The sequence below is a fragment of the Lissotriton helveticus genome, chromosome 5_1, assembly GCF_964261635.1.
Source record: "Lissotriton helveticus chromosome 5_1, aLisHel1.1, whole genome shotgun sequence".
Classification (NCBI taxonomy): domain Eukaryota; kingdom Metazoa; phylum Chordata; class Amphibia; order Caudata; family Salamandridae; genus Lissotriton; species Lissotriton helveticus.
The window spans coordinates 1,172,212,220-1,172,233,414 of NC_136065.1; the positions used below are offsets into that span (position 1 = coordinate 1,172,212,220).

At 47.2% G+C, this 21,195-nt stretch overlaps 1 protein-coding gene across 4 annotated transcripts in view; it reads right to left on the reverse strand.

The window, feature by feature from the left end:
• Positions 1 to 21,195, reverse strand: part of CCDC186 (coiled-coil domain containing 186) — a 603,510-nt gene that overhangs the window by 339,589 nt on the left and 242,726 nt on the right. For all 4 annotated transcript variants that reach the window (XM_078643863.1, XM_078643862.1, XM_078643865.1 and 1 more), the window contains exon 8: positions 15,307 to 15,405. In XM_078643863.1, the coding sequence (XP_078499989.1) occupies positions 15,307 to 15,405 (99 nt within the window). The remainder of the gene's footprint in view (positions 1 to 15,306; positions 15,406 to 21,195) is intronic.

Genomic DNA, 21,195 nt, shown 5'->3' on the forward strand with positions numbered 1-21,195 from the left:
TCTTAGTGGCAGCTGTTATCACCAGTTGCAGTGAATTGGAGATGGCAGGTTCCAGTGGGAAACTGGGATAATGATCCCTTACAGCTCTGCGCAACCGATAGCATGTATATGTGAACAGAGGTGAGGAATTAGAGATATAGCTCGGATCGTCCCTGGACATGAGGTTCCGTGAATTCTGAACCCGTTTCATAAATGTCGTCATATCATGACGATTTTGGTATCAGCAGACCGAAAATGGCGAGTATAATATGTACGAGTATTTTCGTCATGTTCGAGTGACGAGATCACCATGAAATCAGGGATTCCGTTCTGAACACTTGGGTTCCATTTTGTGCACGGCAGCCATTTTGTGGTTGCCCTCACATAGGCCGATGACTAAGGCCGAACGAGTCCTTGGGACACGTACACCTTTAGCTGACTTCTGTGTGACCTGGGCAAGCTGACTCAGCTGCCCGAAGCCAAACCTGTTAGGCCAGTTCCTTTCCCAGTAGCTGGTCGAGATTGAGGATCAAGGCACAGGACATCATAAACCCTTTATTGCACACAACTATGTCTTATCTGACTCACACCTGACTCTGCTCCTTACTTTATGGCCTGTTTTCCGATGAGGAGGTGCCCGTTTTTATTAGGGGTCCTTCCGACTTATCTGATGAAGAGTGTTGGGCCTTTTCGGGTAATTGATGGTGGGATGGACAATGAAATGTGGGTTTATCATGCAATGCTTTTCGTTATGTACACATGGGATTGGTCAAACTGTAAATAAGGAATGTTTGCCTGAAGCACAATATTTGGTATAAAAGGGATGGCTTGCTTTGTAAGATTGAGCAGTCTCCTACGAATATACAGCCTTTGTACTTCGTGGACCTCTGTTACTGGTTGCAGCCAATAAATTGATCTAAATTGATCCGCATTTCTGTAATTCTGAGACAGGTGAATCCGGATACTTCGGGTATGTCCCCTGGCACCGCTGGGTTCTAAATAACCCGGTTCTTCATTCATAGGTCCCATCTCTATATAGATCTCCCAAAACAGAAATGCCAGCTTCTTTAAGCGTTCACATCGGTCCACGTTCCTGTGCCACTGAAAGAGCGCAGTGTCCTGCAATAGGCATATTCGGCGCATACAGGGGCAGCCTAACCCTCCGCCTCTCAATCTCCTGCCATGCCGAGATCGTGGCGTCAATCGTGTTTATCTCCGACCTAGGTGTGAGTCTGCGAGCGTGCGTTATGATGCCCTGTAGAGGAATATCACCCAAGTCCCCCTCCTCAACTGCTACATGCGGGATAAAGCCATGTGATCTGAACCATAAGAAAGCAAAGTGGGCCAATCCACATAGATAGTAAACATAGAAATCTGGAGCGCAAAAGCCACCCTTTTCAAACGGTAGCGTTAGAGTGTTCCAGCTAATTCACAGAGGTTTCGCACCCCACACCAAGCGGAGCAGCTGTGTCTGTACCGTCACAAAGAAGTGTTTATTCAGATGAATAGGGACATTACAGAATAGGTACAGGAATTTGGGAAGCACCACCATTTTGATTACCGCTATGGGGGTCCGCCAGTGACAGGGGCAGACTCACCCACCGATCCACTTGTTGCACTAAGTCAGTATAGGCCCGCCCATAGTTCTCACGTATTACGAGCGTGGGGTCCCGATGGTTCCAAATACCTAGGTACTTCACTGGGTCAACAGTCCACACCAGGGGTAATACCATTGTAGGCGCAGTGGTGGCTGGTGTGAGGGGAACTATGACCGACTTCTCCCAATTTATGCTCAGTCTTGAGAAAAGTCCAAAGCGGACATATTCCCGAATGACACGCGACAAGTAGATTTGCGGCTCCCGAACGTATACAACCATGTCATCAGCATAGGCAGATATGCCCACCAGTCTATTATTGAAGTTTAGAGCTGCCGCTCTATGAGCCTGCCGGATTCTGCATGCCAGCGGCTCTAATACAATAGCAAAAAGGAATGGGGATAGGGGGCATCCCTGTCTAGTGCCGCGCTGAATGGCCAATGGTTCAGAGATAAACCCCCCACCCTCACCCTCGCCGATGCATCTGTGTAAAGGATCTGTATCCAGCGGATAAAGACAGGGGGAAATCCCATCCTATGTAGGATGAAGAACATCTACTTCCATTCGATCGACACAGCTGACACGGCCACGTATTGTAGGTCAGGATTAAGGACATGAAACATGGCGAAAATCGTCCGGAGGTTCCAGGACGTAGAGCGGTCTGGGATGAAGCCAGATTGGTCCGGCAGGACCAACATTGGCATCAGGGGATGTAGTTTGGTGGTGAGGATCTTTGCTAGAATCTTGGCGTCAATATTAATCAAGGATAGGGGGCGATAGGATTCACACCTGGTGGGGGTCTTATCCTTTTTAGCAAAGTGATAATGAGCGCTTGTCGTAGAGACGGAGGGAGATGTCCTACCTCATGCGCCTCCGCATACAAAGCTAGGATGTGGGGCGCCAGCAAATCAGCATACCGCTTATAAAATTCTGCCGAGAGCCCATCTAGTACGGAAGCTTTCTTGTTAGGCAGTGAAAGGATGGCTTCCTTAATATCTGCCTCGTCAATGGGGAGGCTGAGATATTTTCTGTGGACATCTGACAGCCAGGCACATGCCGTGTCTTTCAAGTAGTCAGTAAGCGCGGAGTCAGACATACCTCCGCGAGAGGAGTAGAGGTGCTCATAAAATGTATGAAATTGGTCCAGTATAGTGTCAGGAGTGAAATGGTCAGCGCCAGTGTCTTCCACTATGTGCTCTCGCTCCCGCAATCGATTGGCCAACACTCTACCCGGCCTGCCACCCTCCCCGTAAGCTCTCGCCACAAACCTCTTTGATATGTAATTCATCTCTGAATTCGCTAGGGAGTTGTGTTCCTCAGTGTATTCTCTAATTTGCGCCAGCGTTTCAGGTGAGGGAAGTGCATCATAAGAGGTTTCCAAGTCGCGTAGTTTAGTCTCTATGCGGTGCGATTGTTCTCTCAGATCACGAAGAATGCCTGCCGACGTGCCTATACACCCCCCCCCGTATGGTGACTTTAAACGCTTCCCATAAGGTAGCTGCACTGTCAACCATTCCCACATTCAAGTCAAAGTACTGGACTATAGCCTTATTAATAGCGTCGTCGTAGACGGGATCTAATAGGGCATCCGCTCGGAACCGCCATGTGAAGGGGGAACGCAAATTGTGTGGGATCTGAAACTTGAGCAGGACCGGATTGTGGTCCGATAAGGTCCTTGGAAGTGTACGGACCTCAGTCACCCAGCAGTTAGCCAACCCATCTAGCAGCCAGTAGTCCAGACGGGACCATGTGTTGTGTGACGGTGTGATGTGTGTGCCTTCCATAACCCCAGCATGCCGCAGTCGCCATGCGTCAATCAACCCAATCTCCTCCATAAAGTGTCGGACACAGTGGGCAGTTCTTAACATACGGCTGCCAGCCAAGGCAGATTTATCTAACCGTGGGTCTAAATGTGTGTCCAAGTCTCCACCAATCACAAGTGACGCCTCTGGCCATGTGCGTAGCACCTGAAACAAAGAGGATAGCGACGCTGGTTCGTCAACCACAGGGCCATAAATATTAGCTATAGTCACGACCACCTTCCCCAAATTGCCTCGTACCACTGCCCAGCTGCCCTCCCGATCTGTACAGGAGTCTATTGACTGAAATGGCGTCCCTTTTTTGATGAGGATGAGAACCCCACGGGCATAGTTAGAGTAAATGTAAATGTAAATGTAGTATACTTGTAAAGCGCACAGCTGCCCCAGCAACGGGGCGTCCCGGCGCTGTATAACTAAGGATGGTCCCTGCTGGGAGTCCCCAAGGTGGAGCCAGGCATCCCCGGAATTGGTGGGGCCATTGTGGAGATTAGGCAAGCTAATGCCCAGAGTTGCCGAGTGTGATCCCTGATTAGATCCCTGATTAGAGTAAGCACCGAAGCGAGAATTATCGAATCCGCTGACCAAGGTCCACGACCCTGCCGCGTCGGGAATCGAACCCTGGTCCCGGGCCGACTTCTGCTCTCGGGTCTGCCGCCTCTAACCAGTGAGCCACACTACTCCACACTAAGTGAGTAAGAGGAGGCCAGTCGATAGACAGCCCATCTTCGTGCTATGGAGCCCTCAGTTTGCTTTGTTAAGTAGGTCTCTTGCAGTAAAGCAATTTGCACCCCTTGTCTATCTAAATGTGCAAGTACCTGTCTAGTTTTCTTAGGCGTGTTCAGGCCATGCACATTCCAAGTGAGACATGTATATCGTTCTCCCGTCATTATAGAGGCTCCCAAATAGTGTCGAACCAGCGTCACTGCACAACAACCCGCACATCAGCATTCGCGTATTAATTGCAGTCAGGTGAACAGAATCCTCATTGCAACCCCTCGAGCAGAAAGAACGACCAGGTCTCCAACTCCCCTCCCACTTTGGCAGCCCCAACCCGCCAAAGACACTCGTTATTCCCCCCCCCCCAACCCAAGCATCACAAACAGCAAACATTTTGGTATTCGGGTTATACCCATTGGGGGCTGTGGAGGCAATGCACACTCCCGACACGTGGCGGAAGTGGGCCCCCACAGCTAGGAATCAGTGTCCTACAAACGTGTCAACCTAACTTAGCCAAGTTTATGTATCCGGCGGGCCAGTCAACTTTCAAATTACAGATTCTATGACTAGCATTCAAGAGGTATCCCTCCCTCCCACGTAAACACGAAGAACTAGCAGTGAGGAGGACACTATCTCCGGCATCGTACAATATTAGTGATTCAGGAAGACTGTTGGCGACAACCCCCATCCCGACCCGCCAGTCGAAAGTATCACTTCTACCATGGCTAACAGCCACATCCAACAGACATGCAACATGATCACAACAATACTCAGTCTTCAACATCCGAGGTGGCTCCAGGAGATCTGCGTCGGTTTTGCAAAGTTTTAGCATATGCCATCGCTTGCTTCGGGGTTGCAAAAATCTTCCCTCCCTCTAATTCACCAATGCGCAGCCTCGCTGGATATAGCATGGCGTAGGGTATCTCCTCTCGTTGGAGCAGTCGCTTGACATTTTGAAATTCCTTCCGTGCCGCTTGTACTTGCGCAGTGAAGTCAGGGTAGAATGAGAGCTGGTTGTTGTGGTAAATGATCTTGCCCTTTTTCCTGGTGATACGCAGCACCGAATCTCGGTCTCTGTAGTTCAACAGTCTTATAATTATAGGCCGCGGTGGTGTACCAGGAGGTGGGCGAGCTGCCAGCGAGCGATGGGCCCGGTCAACCGCGAACATGGGGGACAGTTAATCTGTACCGCAAATCTCCCGCAGCATGGTCTCAACGTAGTCTTCCAGCCACCCCACATTGGTCGTCTCCGGCAAACCCAGTACGCGGATATTGTTACGTCTCGACCTCGCTTCAATGTCCTTATTCTTAGCCTGAATAACTGCAAAGAGCTTAGTGATATCCGAAATCTTTTTTCTGCAACCTGCTGTAGCCCATCTTCCGCGTCAGTAATTCTCTGTTCCGCTTCACCAATCCTCGTAGCTTGCTTGTCCAGCTTGGCCGAAAATTGGTCCATGCGCCCATTAAGGGCCTCAATTTTCCCATCTATCGCCTGGAGGCTTGCCTGTATCGCAGCCAAAGTTGTTTTCAGTGTAGAGGGGCCCTGCGAGGCAGCATCTTGTTCTGCATCAGAGGCTTCAGAGTTAGCCTGTTTGCCGCCCTTGCGGAGCTCAAATGTCAGCTTGGGCTGGGATTTGTCTGGTTTGCCCATTTTGTTCCCACGGGACGGTAGTCCAAGCAGTGACGCCCTCACGTAGTGTAGGCCACAGGTCTATTCTTTCAATCACGTGTTGGAGCGCAGCAGGCCGCTCAGTTCAATCCCTGACTGCACTATTCCCACAGCTCACTTGTATGTTGTATGTTGTATGTTGTTGTATGTTGTATACTTGTAAAGCGCACAGCTGCCCCAGCAAAGGGGCGTCCCGGCGCTGTATACCGCTGGGGAACCCGTCCTGGCTTTCCCTGTGGGATGGTCCCTACTGGGAATCCCCAGGGTGGAGCCAGGCATCCCCGGCGTTGGTGGGGCCGTTGTAGAGATTAGGCAAGCTAATGCCCAGAGTTGCCGAGTGGGACCCCAGGTTAGAGTAGGCACCGAGACGAGAATTGTCGAGTCCGCTGACCCTGGTCCACGACCCTGCCGCGTCAGGAATTGAACCCTGGTCCCGGGCCGACTTCTGCTCCCAGGTCTGCCGCCTCTAACCAGTGAGCCACACCACTCCACTTCCCACGTGCACTCCCACTGCACCGTGTATGCTCTGTCCAGCAGTGTGTGGTACAGTGTACTCAGGTCGCCTGGTTGCTCCAGCCCCCGTATGCAGGTGTGGTCTCACTGGATGCCCCCGGTATTTTGAAGAGGAGAGCTCAGCCCCACGTCCGTACACAGTGCACAGGTGGTGGATCGGAATGGCCCCAGCGACACACCAAACGTTTAATATCACTGCAGTGCACTGCCTGAATCCAGTGTTCTATCTGGAGCCTGCGATGCTGTCCTCACAGTGTCTCTAGCAGGGTGGTGGAAGAGAGAGCGCGGCCTCCAGTGGGGTGCTCAGTGCTCAGACTATTTAGCCCCGTATCATGCAGTCTCCCACTCAGCATTTATATCCAGCCACCGCACGCACCTGTTGGTCTGTCCCACGAGCATGAGCAGTGACTCCTATCACGGTATTCCCCCTGGGCCAGATCCTCCGACATCGGCCTCTGCGGCCCGCTCGCGGCCTTTCAGCAGTTTGTCAAGCCGACCGCTCGCGTGTCAGAGCAGCCCGGCCGCCACTGCCTTCCGACGCATCTTCAAACTCGAGGCCCGCTCGGTCCCAGACCCCGACAGGGTCCGAGCTTCACGCTGCAGCTCTGCCGATGCCAGCAAGCGACGTTGTCGGGGGGCTCCCGGCCCCATTGTACACTGCCACGGGATGTAGTTTACCCAGCGGCCGGAGTTACCGGAGTCGATATTTCATGCAGTGGCTCCGCGTCGCCTCCCACAATTTCGTGGATACCGGAGGAGAACACCCTCGGCACAGTCCCACCTGAGGATGTATCAGCGGACACTTTAAGGGCAGGATATTGCAGGATTTATTGCGGTGGCCGGCAGAGCAGCTCTACTGTGCTGCCATCTTGCTGCGCGCCAAGCCACCGGGGCAGCAGATTTGTTAGCTCCTTTGCAGGAGCGGAAGAAGAGAAGAGGCAGATCTGCCCGTGATTCTCCTCGTACTTGACTGTGGAACATAAAGCCTGTAAGAAGCTTGAGCGCATCTGGTGCAAGAACTACTCTTCGGATAGTAAAGCCATCTATAAATCGACTCTCAGAGATTATGTTTCAATCAAACAGGCCCAGACGCGTTTTTTTACTGAAAAATTAAATTCTGAAGAGCTCCAGTTCTACTTTGCAGAATGTGAAGTCCTTCATTTCTCCACAATACTGTTGAAGAGCTGTTGTTGCTCCTCAAGAGCTCTGCAATGGGCAGGCAACATACTTCGAAACAAAACTTTTTGACATTCAGAAAACCTTGCCTGCCGTGGTGGTGTCTCCCCCTTTTGTCTGTCATTCTGATCTGGACCAGCACTGCTATAAGTTTATTCAGTTCGGGCACATATCCTTGGAACAGTCCAGGGATGCTATCCTGAAATGTATATCTGGGTGGCTCTTTGAAGCCTGCCTACCAATGCTGCTTGCGGAGGCTGTAAACATTATCAACCCTGTGATTAACTCCATTTTCAATCTCTCTTTTTCTTTAGGGGGTGTGGACAAAATCCCTGCAAACTTGCCAAGTGGTCCCTCTGCTTAAGAAGCCTGCACAGGACCCTAGCATTTTTTGCAACTAGGCTTTCTCTTTTTCCGCCCTGTAAGATAAATGATTACATCCGAGTCAATCCTCCTTGATTCCTCTGCTGCCTTCGACACCGTCCAACAAGCTATAGTCCAGCACCATCTCTCTGTTCTGGGTGTGAGAGGTTCTGTGTGGGATTGGTGCAAGTCATTCCTGACCGCCAAATGCCAATCAGTTTGGATCGCTCCTTTCTCTCAGAGGTCAAGGCAGTTCATCAAGGTGTCCACAAGGCTTTTCACTTAGTCCAACCCGTAACGCCTTCATAGACCCCTTGGCTTCTGTTGTCGAGCCGTTTGGAAGCACAGTCACTTCATACGCCAATGACAATCAGCTGGTTTTTGCCTTCGAGGCTCTGTCTGCCTCTATCGCACCTCCTTTCAATGACCATCTGTGACTGGATGGAGAGCAGCCAACTTAAATGCAACACAGAAAAGACTGAAAGTATCGCTATGTGTCCAGCTGGTGGGAATACCTTTGCCCCATGCGTTGCCAGCCCCGCCACCTCCCTCGCTAGTGGTTAAAATGTACGGGTGAAGTTGCATACTACCCTCTCTATGAGGGCTCAAATCTCTGTAGTGGTAAGCCAATGCTTCGTGCTGCTCAGAACTATCAAGAAATGTCTCACCCTCCTGCCTTTGGAGGTGAGAAGAGTAGTGAGCCAATTTCGCGTCTGGATTAAGCGGATGTCTTGTATTTAGGAGCTGCGGAAGCTCAGGTGGTGCAGGCGTCCAAACAAAGGTAGCCATGTTACTTCTTTGTCTTCCTAGACACTCTTCGATGGCAGCTGCACTCAAGGCCAAGCATTGGCTGCCAGTTAAAGAGCTGATTTTTTTCAAAGCCTTAGCGATGGTTCACAAGGCAGTGTTCCTTTCCAGCCCTCGTTACTTGGCGGAGAGATTCATTTCGTATATTCCCTTCAGAGCGTTGTGCTCTGCTTCTGCTCCACATTTGGCTATCCCTCGCTTTAAGCGTGTTCTAAGGGGCGGCAAAGCCTTTTATTTCCTGGAATGGGCTTCCTCGATCATTGCGCTGAATCTCTTCTGAGGTCACTTTCTGAAAAGACTTAAAACCTGTTTTTGTCTTGGTTGAGGAGGGGGCTGGGGGGGTGAGTAAGTTATCTGCTGTGGGGTTGCATACCTGGGCTATGCCTGTTAGCGACGGGACACTCCATGGATTTGCCATGCGCTCTACAAATCCCACTCATTTATTCATTCATATATATGAATTTCTACTGTTAATTGTAAAACACATGCCGACATGTACCAATAATAATGCACAGAATGCAGGTTCACGATGACAATGCTGCCTTGTTTTACTCTGAAAATTCTTAAATATATTTAAAAATTATATAAACATTTTTTTTAAAACCTGAGGTGATGCTGATAGCTGCAGAGCATCTTGATAGGTTGTACAACAATGTATCCACATAACTCGATGACTGACTGCTGGAGGCTACAGCTCTGTTGGGCCAGTTACAGACAATGATTTCACTGCTCCTAGATCTGGGGTTTTCAATTAACCTTCACAAATCGCATCTCCAACCCTCCCAGTGTATACTGCTCATCTGGGACACTGTCTTCCTCAAGGCTTTCCCTCCATCCAAGCAGGCTCGAGACACTCAGGATATAATTCAAATGTTTCAAAAGGGAGCTCTTCTTACAGCCTTGTGAGTCTTGTGCCTTTTGGGACAGTGGGCATTCTAGTAGTGCCTCTGTTTTCATTGGGCCTGATAGACAACATTCAAATTTCCACAGAAGCGGGCAACAACCTGCAAGTGACTGGTGACTGACCACATTACATGTGGGAAATCCCTCCTGTCCCTAAAGAGCAGTGGGCTCAGTGGTGGTCACAGTGGTTTCGGATGCGTTCTACTTTGTTTGGGGAAATGATATCTAAACATCAGACATCAGAGGCTTGCTGCTTCATGCAATCTGCATGGCCCTCAAGGCAGTTCCTTCTTACTTTGTGGTCAGTCAGTTACTGTGCTGATAGACAAAACACTGGGATGTGGTACACCAACAAGCATGATTGTATCCAACACGCCTGGAGGTACTGAAGCTGTGGTCTAGAACTCAGATGACAATGTACTGCTGGTCATGAACCACTTGGTTGGCTGACAAATGGAGTCAGTGCGAACATAATTGGTGTCTTAAGTGGAGGTGTGTTAGTCCATCTGCATCATCTAAAGCTGCACTTCAATGGATGTCTTTGCTACTCATGAGAAACATATACTGTTTGCAATTATGTATCGTTTCAGCTGCAGGAGTCCTGGTAGATGCATTCCACCCAAGGTGGGATTCCAGTCTCCAGAAGCAGCTGTGCATAGATCTCTATGAACATGTCACAGGAACTTAAAAGTTATCCACTTCCAAATAGGCAACCAATGCAGCGATCTCAGAAATGGAATAAATAATGTTCTTGGGGTAAACGACGTATACGTCTTGCTGCAGTATTTTTGATTATTTGGAGACACGATAGCAAAGGGTCATTGATGCCTACATACAGGGCATTGTCATAATCCAGAAGGCTGGTGATTAAGGACTGTGTGTTTATCTTCCTGCAATGAAGGGGGCTCCAATTAAAGATTTTTCTAAGCATCCGTAAGGTTCTGCAGCAGGAACCACAGACTGTTTAGCTCTATGGATTTGTACTGAGCAAGTTATCGAGTTATGTATCAGAATGCCCAGATTTCTTGATTCCCTTTTCAGTGTTGGAGCAGTACCAAGCTCGGATGGCCACCATTCATCATCCCTCCAAATGCTGTTAGCCCTTACAAACAGAAGGATCTTGGCCTTGTCCCCATTACATTTCAGACAACTTGGTTTCATCCAGAATGCCATTGAACTTGGGCACTCACAGAATCTGGTTCGGATCAACTACACATTTACAGCGATAGATATTACTAGCTGTGTGACGTCGGCATACAATAATGCCTGTGTGTCCATTAACCTAGTGCTCACCTCCCTGAGGATGTTGGCCTTCGAGTTCATGCACAGTTGTCTTTTCTGGCTGCTCACTTTGCTGTCTCCTTGATGGCTAACATCTCAGCTTAGGAAATTAGTGAGCTGAAGGATTTGTTTGTTACCTAATCTTTCCTAGACAAACTGTCCCTTCTTGCCAAAGTAAAATATCCTGTTTCATATCAATTGTTGCATCACTATGCCAGCTTTCTATCTGCAACCTCATAACACCAAAGACAAGAAGAATGGACAGCCAGGATACTCACAGGTCCTCAGTTTCTTCATTGGTTGGACAAGCAAGTACTGAACCGAGGATCAGCTTTTCCTTGTCAATGTTGGTTCCAAGACAGGTAAGGCAACTCAGAAGCAAATCATTTCATGCTAGAGAGCATGATGCATTGACATCTGCTACTCTAAGGAGGAGTCAACAGAGGGCATCAAGGCCCATTTCACTATAGCTAAGGCTACTTCTTTGACTGTTAGCAGGGGTATTCCCGTTCTGGATACCTGCCAGGCTGTAACATGGGTTTTGGTGAACAGGCATTGTGTTTCAAATCTGGAAAAGACAGAGATCACCATTTTCTAGATCTGCCCTGTAGGGCTTTTTTGTTTACCTCCTCAGACCCACCACCTTGGAGGTACTGCTTTTCTATTGGTTCATGAGGAAAACGATTGAACTTTATAAGTATCTGTTGGACCCGGTCCTTTGGGCAGGTTTACCCCGTGACTTTTTGCTTTTTCCCAGCCTGTTTTTGGAACCTGGATTGGTGATTGTAGGCCTCTGCGCACTTTTTCACTGTGGTACAGTGTAAAGTGCGTGTGCTTTCTGTGTATGGATGGTGAGTGACCTGCCCTCCCATAGGAATGAATGGGGAATATGTATGCCCATGGTAGATTCCTGATGCATGGGGAGTGCAGGGGCGAGTTTGATATGTATGAACTCGTGAGAATGAATGCTGCAGAATAGTGTATGCGGCATGGCTGTATCTAGTCCAGAAGCGCCACTTTTAGAAGTTGGCATAATTGTGTAGTGAGTCTGCTAGCACGTGATTGGCTGATGGGCCTGGCCCAGGCATGCCTGGGCCTGTTGGTAGATGGACTGTCTGGTTTGAGTAGGACAGGGTCTGCAGGGTCTGCAGGGCCCCGGAGGAGGGGGTCTGAGTCAGCCGCAGATGAAAGGCCCCTCTGCTGTCAGGGATGGGAGGAAAGAGCGTCTGGTGGTGCCGGGCTGTGCCTGCCGCCCACCCTGCTGGCTCTCCATCCTGGCGGCCCACTGTCACCTCTGGCCCTGAAGCTGTCAGGGAGACGTAAACCAGAAACATTCCAGTACTCAGGGCCCCTTGCACGAAAGCTTCAAAGTACTTCAAAGGCATTTCTGTGTATAAGAAGGGACGGTGTCTCCTTCCAAAGGGTTCTTGTTTTACACTTGAATCTGCCAGGGGCTGCTGCTGCTTGGGCTTGGGGGGAATCCCTGGGTTCTGCCCAGCCCTGGGCACCTGATGGACCTTCCTGGACTCCTGGGGGACCCCCTGCCTCGCCTGGGCTGATGGGGGGACTTTGCTTAGCCCGCTGAGACTCTCTGGGACCTTTGTGCAGCATGGTGGAGCTGCATTGCTGGAAGGACTTTGGGACTTTGTGTTCTAGCGCCTTGGAAGCGCTTTGGTGCTGGCAGCCCTGGAAGAGCGCTTTATTTTGATGATAGCGCTGAGGAGCGCTTTGCCCGCCTGGCGAGTTCCCACCTCGCTTATTCTTAGTTTTATTTAACTTCGGCTGCCCACGCCGTGATTGCCGCTGCCCGGGGGCCTAAAGGGGTCCAGGAGCCGCCGTCTGCCTGTGCACGGCCGTGGACGAAGCCACGAAGGGGCCGCGACCTGATTGGCCGTCCCTCGGCAGTAGCCGCGCTCCGATTGGCCGAGGAAGCTACGCGTCACTGGGGGCTTGCCGAAGGAGCCGCGATGGGATTGGCCCATCGGTCGTGACCTGGGGGAGATGGGCAAGTCGATGGAGAAGCATGCCGGCGGGTCGGCCGGGCTCCCGTGATCTGAGGGAACCCGGCGGCCTCTGAAGAGGCGTGTGGTCGGCTTCTGGGGCTCCCGTGTGCAGGGGGAGCCCCGAGTGAAGGAGGAGCGGCAGGCGGAGACTTGCGGCGGGGGCGCGAGGCACATTGGCGGTGCCTGCCCCACCGCGAACGAAGGAGAGCCCCGCCCGCTGCCGGTGAAGAGACCCGGTCCCAGGGAGGGAGACCGGGCGAAGAGGAGCCCCCGCCGAGAACAGCCCGGTGAGTCAAGAGGGCTGGGGGGGCTCCGTGATGCTACTGCTCCGTGAGGGAGCAGATGGGTTCTCGTGGTGCCGGTAGAGGCACCAAGGAAGGGCGGCCCCGAATGGCAGTGGGTCGCCCCACCGTGAGCACAGAGCCCGCGAGGGGCTCTTGAGGGCCCGCATTGCTTCGCGTTGGTGCCGGTTTAGAGGCACTGCTTCAGGGCGGCCCCGGATGGCATCGGGCCGCCCCAACGGTGTGTAGAGCCCGTTTGGCTCCAGAGAGGGCCATATTCGAGAGGGGGGGACTTCGGGGCATATTGTCGGTGCTCGTCCCCTCCTGCCCCCGAGTGTGAGGGCTAGAGTCCGGTGAGGCTCCTGGGGGCATCATTGTTTTAAGAGCCTGTGTGGCTCCAACGGTTGGCATGGTGCTTTAGAGCCTTTGTGGCTCCAACGTCTGGGGCATGTGTGATATGCCCAGAGCCTGTGTGGCCCCAGCAGTGGCGCAGTTGGCGCCTAAGGGCCAGTGAGGGCCCTGGCGCAAGTTTGTTGTTCTCCAGGTGCCCAGCACTTTGTGGGCACCTGCCACGTTTAGGCTTTTTATACTTTGAGACTGGCGCTGCATGGCAGCGCACCCTGACACTGAGACTCAGGGCGTCTGAGCCCCAACAAGGCCAGTTGGCCTAGGGACTGCCACAGGTAGTGGCTCATGTGATAGTATTTGCCTAATGTGAGTTTTGCGCATTGTGATGTGGTGCTAGGAAATGTAATGCATTTAGTATGATTACGCACCTTGATCTTACACCTCTGAATGTTTTTAGACATCATGTGACTATTGCGCTACTGTATTATTCTGGTACCTCTGAATGTAATTCTATTGCATCATGTGCTTTATTCTTAACACCGCTGAATGTGTAGGTTTATACATTAGGTGGTTTTCCTTTACTACTCCTCTGAATGTGTTTCATACATCATGGGTAATGTGTTCTTTCTTAGACCCCTAAATGCTGTGTGATACTTAGGTGGTTGTTCTTTTAGTACAGGTGGTCCTAGTGAGGTCCTGGTCCCCTGCGTGACAGTCTCCCAAGGAGTTTAGGGTTGCGTAGGTGGTACTTACCTGTTCCCAGTAGTTACTGGATGTGATCTATAACTGTTACTTTGTGTTACAGTGAAGTTTATATACTTTTATTCTAATTTCTGACAAGTATTTCTATATCTGCAAAGTGTTGATTCAGACAGTGGCCCATGTGGCCCTGTCTTGTAAATAATCCCTTCTGAATATTGCCGTGCCAGTTGGCACAATGTACATGTGTGATGTCTATCTGATATGTTTTGACAATACAAAAGTTATTTTAATATAACCTTGTGTGGAGTCTCTTTTGTGGTGTACCTAGTATGTTGTTGCTGTCGTGCGCTGGCGCAAATGCTTTACACATCGCCTCCGAGTTTAGCCTAGACTGCTCGCGCCATGCTACCTAGAGGGTGAGCAGGGGTTATCTTGGCGTGTGACTTCCTTGCCCTGACTGGAATGGTGGTTTCGGCCTGGCTTTGGCGTCAGCCTTAGCCTACCCGAAATAGCCGGTTTCCAACAGTATCCATAAGAGGAACAAGTTACTTACCTCAGTAATTATTTTTTCTGTTACATACTATATCTACCTGCAGACCTACCTGCAGATTTCTGACTGCCATCCTCCATCTTTGTAATTCTGAGGAGTGGTCATGCAACTTTTAATAAAGCCTCAAATTAGTTCTGGTACATTGCAGCTTATGTCAATGACCACCATTGAGGGCCTGGAAATAAAGATGGGAGATTGACATCAGAACGCCAAGGTAGCGCTTTATTTTGATTCGTGATGTCATATGTAGAGTGATTCCCGAATCAAAGTCAGAGACTAGACACAACCTGTCGGCATAGGAGAGCTATTTTAACTTTCTGGTTTCAGTCTGCCACCTGATTCAAGAAGCAATAAAACTGCTGTTAGAGTATTCACCAGACAGATTGTTGAAAGGTAAAAAAAAAAAACTCCTTCCTTTATGTTCTGTTGCAGAGATTCATGGGCATTGGGTTCATCTAAAAAAAATCTAAAAAAACAGCCTGCTCTGCAATACACTTAACAATGCAAATGTAACAGTACAAAATACATTTTGCAACATTGTTTGCTGTACATTGCTTAAGCGAATGATAATTCTGGAGTAAAACAAAAATCACAGTCACCTCTAAATGATTGGATTTCTCCTGAATTTGTTTTTCCAGTTCTCCTGTTGTAACACGCAGTTTTGCATCTAGTTCATTAGATTTAATTTCCTCAGATTCCTAGTAGGAGATAGAGTTTTTAACTTGATAAACATTTTTGTAACACAAATGCCAAGGCTAATTTACATATTTAAGCAAAGGATCTATAAAATAATGCATAAGCTGTTACTGAACTTTTAATTGTTTAAAAAGCAACCACAAAATGTTTGTGTAAATATTTTCATGTGATTAAAAACAATGTAACTGATTATTAATGTACTAGTATCTTTTGAACATTTAAATTATTTAAACAAGACAATGATGAGAATTGATGAATTTGCCTCTGATGTTTAAAAATCCAAGTTCTTCTCAAAGCCCTGTGGTGCAAGGACTTCAACTCATATTTCATGGTTCTATCCATATCAGAATCAGATAAACTTGTTAGATAACAAAAATCATTATTATAATCCAATACCCAGCAATGTTGCCAATAAAACATTTTTTTCACCAAGTACAATTAAAAGATGTATTTAGCAATATAATAAAAGCCTTACAATGTCTAACATTAAAAATAAATTGATGCGTCTCTTCAGAGCTGTAAATTGTCACGGATCTCTGTATCATTTTCCTTATGCTTAACCCAAGCTAATTCTAATCTTACAAAGCTAACAGGTTTCCACGACAATGGTTGTTTATCACTGTTCTCAATTAATCACATAGCTTCCACACAAGATCTAATCCTAGTCTCCATGAGCCTTGGTGTAAGCCAGCACTTTCCTTCTCCCAAAGACATTGGGCAAATACTCAAGAAATGCTCTAGATATTCTTTCCTACACCCACAAAACTGCCATGATTTAATAAAAATCACAACATTCCACTAACAAATCCTGAATTCTTGCAATGCAAGGACCAGAAATCTTAGGCAAATAAATTGTTATCTAGTTTTCCAAGCACTGGGGACAATTTGTGGAGGAACTGGCCTTGCGGGTAATCGCAGTCTTTTCTAGTTGATATTATCCTGACATCTAACTCAGCAGATTTGGGTGTTGTCATTTATTTAAGCCACGATGTAAACTGATTTAAGAAATCCCAGACACCCATGCGCTCTCTATTTCCAAATCTGATCCGGTCTGTTTGCTAATTGATCTGATGCGATGACAAGAACCTATGCATGCAAACATTGTCATCTAAATCACAACACTGTTCCATTCTAGACATACAGTGTAATATCAAAAGTAATATTTTGAACCATGTCATTCACATCATAATTAGCTATATTTATTTTACACTTCAAGATTGAAAATGTGCAGAAATAACTTTACGAATTAAAGGAATCTCTAAATTTGTGAAGCAAACGAAACCCATAGACGTGGTCTGTCGAACATTTTAATTGAGAAATATGAAGGCTCTAGAATAAAAATATGCACGAAAAAAGATAGACGATACTTTGATTTGCCAAGGCTCTGCTCCCCAGAAGTACTTTTAAGGTTTCGCCTGCACAGCGCTTGCACTGTGCTTGAGAAATCTATTGTTTTTAATATAAACTTAAAAGGGACTTGCATCCAGCCTCTTCTCTTTCCTGTCTTCTCATTGGTTCCTGTGCATGCTACTTACTTTTCCTCCATTTCTATTGACTTTAGCATACTTTCCTGCATTTACCAATGCTTGTTCCTCGTCTGTTTCTCTTATCAGATTCCTGCAGCCGAAATACTGTTAACATCCGCTTTGATTAAACTATTTTTCCATAAAATGTTGCTGCTTTTTACTCTTGCTGTAGAAGCAAAGGAGTTAGGTCCTGGATAGGGCTGAGGGAGGGGCAGGACCATATGAATTATTGAACATCAAAAAAGAATGCCCCAACCCTCGTGTCTTATTACAGAAGAATCTATCAAATGGAGACCAAGTATAACTTCATGAAACCTGGTACGGTACTTTTATTTATACCAATTATTCTTGTTTTTTTAAATTCTTCTGTGCCACATCTCAAGAGCAAGTTATATCATTGAATGATTAAGTGAAAAACGCCGTATTTTTGTTCTTACTCTTGATTTCACATCGCTTTGTTTTTTCAAGTTATTGATTTATTTCCAAAACAATGATGAAAGTGTATATTATGTATATATTGTCTTGTGTTAGTGTGATATTGTTTTGATTCAATGTCTTGTTGTCAGAATTGTAAATATTGTATAAATGTTCAAGTGTGTTCCCCCTTTTTTTGCTAAAAAAGAAACATTTCTTCAAAAAATAAGAATTAAAAAAAACAAGAATAATTGGTATAAATAAAAGTACCGTACCAGGTTTCATGAACTTATACTTGGTCTCCATTTGATAGATTCTTCTGTAATAAGACACAAGGGTTGGGGCATTCTTTTTTGATGTTCAATAGCTTTTTACTCTTGTAGCATATTTATATAACAATTTATCACCCAAGAGATTAGGTGATTTGCATGGAATCAGAGGATGTTGTGCCACCGAGACTCGAACTGGGATCCCCAGATATTGAGTCAGCAGCTCTGGCAGCTGTGCTACAGCCTCTCTACTTCCATGTTATTTTTCAGGGAGCTTTTTCTTTCTCCCGAACGATGATTGATAAAAACAACTCCTTATTTCAGCACATTGGTGAAACCGATGCATTACCAATGCTTGTTTTTAGTAGTCTCCTGGTAATATGTATAACCCGATTCAAGGAAGTCTGGAGAATAAATGTCTGAGTCTGAAAACCTTTTTTCATCGCTCACAAATCTGCAAATAATAATAAGCTGAAGGGTCAGATCTATCAAGATTGAAATAGGTAAAACGTTTTTGAAATGCCCTAGGACTGTTAGCTGAAGAATCTAGCAGCATTCCCACTACTAAATATTTCGCATTGAACAGTTGACTGAGAAATGGAAAAAAAAGGGCTAAAGTGATACAAATCGACTAACTCCTGATATCTAATCATATCCACATAAGGATTTTCATTGTCCAATGAAGCACAGGAATTAAGATAATTTAACAATTGCTTTGCTGCGTAAATGTAACATTAACTTGCATAAGGACCTGGTGTGACAATTTCATCCAACGAAATTCTAAAAACATGTCATTTGAATTACTTTCGTAGGACCTAAAACAGATATGGAATCCTTTGCCAAAGAACAGCATCAGTCAATGGGTAAGCATTGTTGTGCACTGCATGATAATCTCTTCACTGTATGCGAGGAAAGGAAAATGTTACTTACACTGTAAGCATCAATTTGTGGCATGTAGTACTGTAGATAACATGCTGTGCATACTCCTGCCATCTAGTGTTGGGCTCGGACATGTGGAACTTGTTTTTCTTCAAAGAAGACTTTGAGCCACAAGTTATAGACTCCACCTATTACTGGTAATGATATGGGCATCAGCTTCATTGTTAGATTGTTTTTCTAGCACGGTGGGTAAGGATAAAAATGGAGCACAGAGGCACAGAAGAAACTGACCATGCAAAGAATGAAGAAACACATGCACCAACTTGAGGCTTCTGGGTAGAAGGGTAGGCACATGTGAATCTACAACATTACATGCCATGAACAAACACTTACAGGGTAATAAAAGTTTCCGTTTGTGGCATTTATAGCTGTACATACACATGCTATGCATTGACTGTAAAGCAGCTGTCCGCTAAGTGGTGGATGCGAAAGAAGATTGGAAAAGTATTCTGAGGTTCCGTGACAATTGTAAGTGATGTTTTCGACTCGCACGAATATGGTCGAGTCTGGTATCTAAGAACCGCAAATGACGAGTTTAGTAAGTATGCGCAGTTTCGCTGTGCTAACTTAAACCGTTCGTTTGATATGTGGGTTTTTCATCTGTACCCACGGGTTCCATCTTAGATACGGCATCCATTTTGTCTCTTGCCCTCAAGTAGCCAGCGAACGGACACTGTCCGCTCCGTTACCCTGGGACTTTCAAGATATTTGTGGAAGACACATGTTCTTTCTAAATATCTTTTACGATGAGGGGGATGATACTGTAAGGCAGATGGCCCCGCTTGAGGCGTTTCTGCCGTGCCGGTTTATTGTCTCAGCCGTGCATCTCATTAGGCACGTCCCTTTGATGCCTGTATCTCGTGTTTCCCGATACCTCCCCTTTTACACCCTTTTCGATCTCCCCACTGTCTCCATCTTCTTCTGCACCTGTCTTTGTCCCTATTTCGATCTGTTTTACTGCCGATTGGAATTCACTAATGTTGGGAAGATGGGTTTTTACAGTTGGGAACCGCCAAATGTTTCCGCACTTATGTTCCGGACCTTATGTGTACCAAAGTGACCAAAGCGACCCCTCTGGGGGATAATTATGGGAACCAGGTTGTAAACTTTTGTGTACCATGATGTCCTATGAGTAAATTCTGTATAAAAGGAGCGCTCCACAGAACCAATTTGAAGCAGTCTCCCCAAGTTGCACGTGTTGTACTTGTTGTGACTTCTGTGTTCCCTGCAGTAAATAAACCTTGAATCTTTGACGCCGAAGGAAGTGTCCCGTGTCTCTGTAGTTTGTGCGCCGAAACAGGTATCCCATGAAGGTTATAGGTGTTGTTCCCTGGCACCGCTGGTACTGTTAAAAGTCCAGTCCTTCAGTTGGCGCCCAACGTGGGGCGACTTCAGCGGTACCGGTCCAAAGCCTGATGATCGTGAGGAACTTCGTGTGAAATCTCCGAGGGAAGGTGCACCCCGCTTCATCGATCCTGTTGTCGAAATAAGTGGCCCGAAGTTTTTCCCTGCGAAGATTCCCGCCTCCTGACGGCTACGACGGACCGATGCCCTGACTGTCGACCTGTCTTCGACGCCCGGCGTAGACCTTATGTACAAGCGAGACGATAGACGGGCCTTCCTGGTGACGCCATTGAAGTTCTGAGTTAAGTATTTGTGGGTCGCTCCCAGTACTTAGTGGTTGTTCTAGCTTTTGAAAGCTTTGTTGTTAGCCTTTAAGGCTTTGTGGTAATAGCTCACTGAGCTTTGTAATAGCCTCCTCAGGCTTTGTGGTTAGCTCTCCGAGCCTTGTAATAGCCTAAAGGCTTTGTTGTATTGCATGGTTCCATTGCATTTGTGGTTCTTAGTATTGGTCCTTAGTATTATTTGACAGTTGCAATTGCCAAAAACCGAGGGTTTTGACTTACACGAGGTTTTATTGCTTCGGTAATCCTTGAAGTTTGATACTAGGTTAGTGTGCACGATGCCTAGCCATAGTGGTTTGTTTCGTATTTTCAAATGTTGCGCAATGGATTCCCGGTTGGAGGACTCGTGTCCGATACCTCCAGTTGGAACTCCGATACATGATCTTTATAGTCGACATGGGGTGGGTCCTATAATATATAATGATTACTGGGTCCGCTATACAAAGAAAGACGGTGATCTTAGATGGCCACCACATGGAACTTTTGAACTTTCGATTTTAGATAATCTTGAGGCTAAACTATTTTTAAAGAAAGCTAGGCCAGCTATGTTTGATTCCTTTCGGATATGGCGTAAAGAGGCCAAGCAGAAAGAAATCAAACAACTTAAAAAGAATCAAAAACAAGAGTTCGTTCCTGTAATGCAAGCTATAAAAGAATGTAGACAAGACAAAGAAGAAAAAGACATGGAAATCGCTACTAGATTGCATCACATGAAAATAGATAAATGTTACCCAGTTTTACCGAATAAATTAGAAAAGAAAGAAGAAGATTTGAGGAGGATTGCTTGCTGTCATATTTGATGAAATCCCCACCTCCTTATGTACAGGGTGCTACTGCTCCTGTAGTTGCTCCTGTAGTACCTCCTGTTGTACCTCTTGTTGCTCCAGCGGCTGCGGGTCAGCCCGCTGTTAACCCTACGTTTGTTTCACCACCTGTTCTTGTTCCTACTGCTCCTGTAC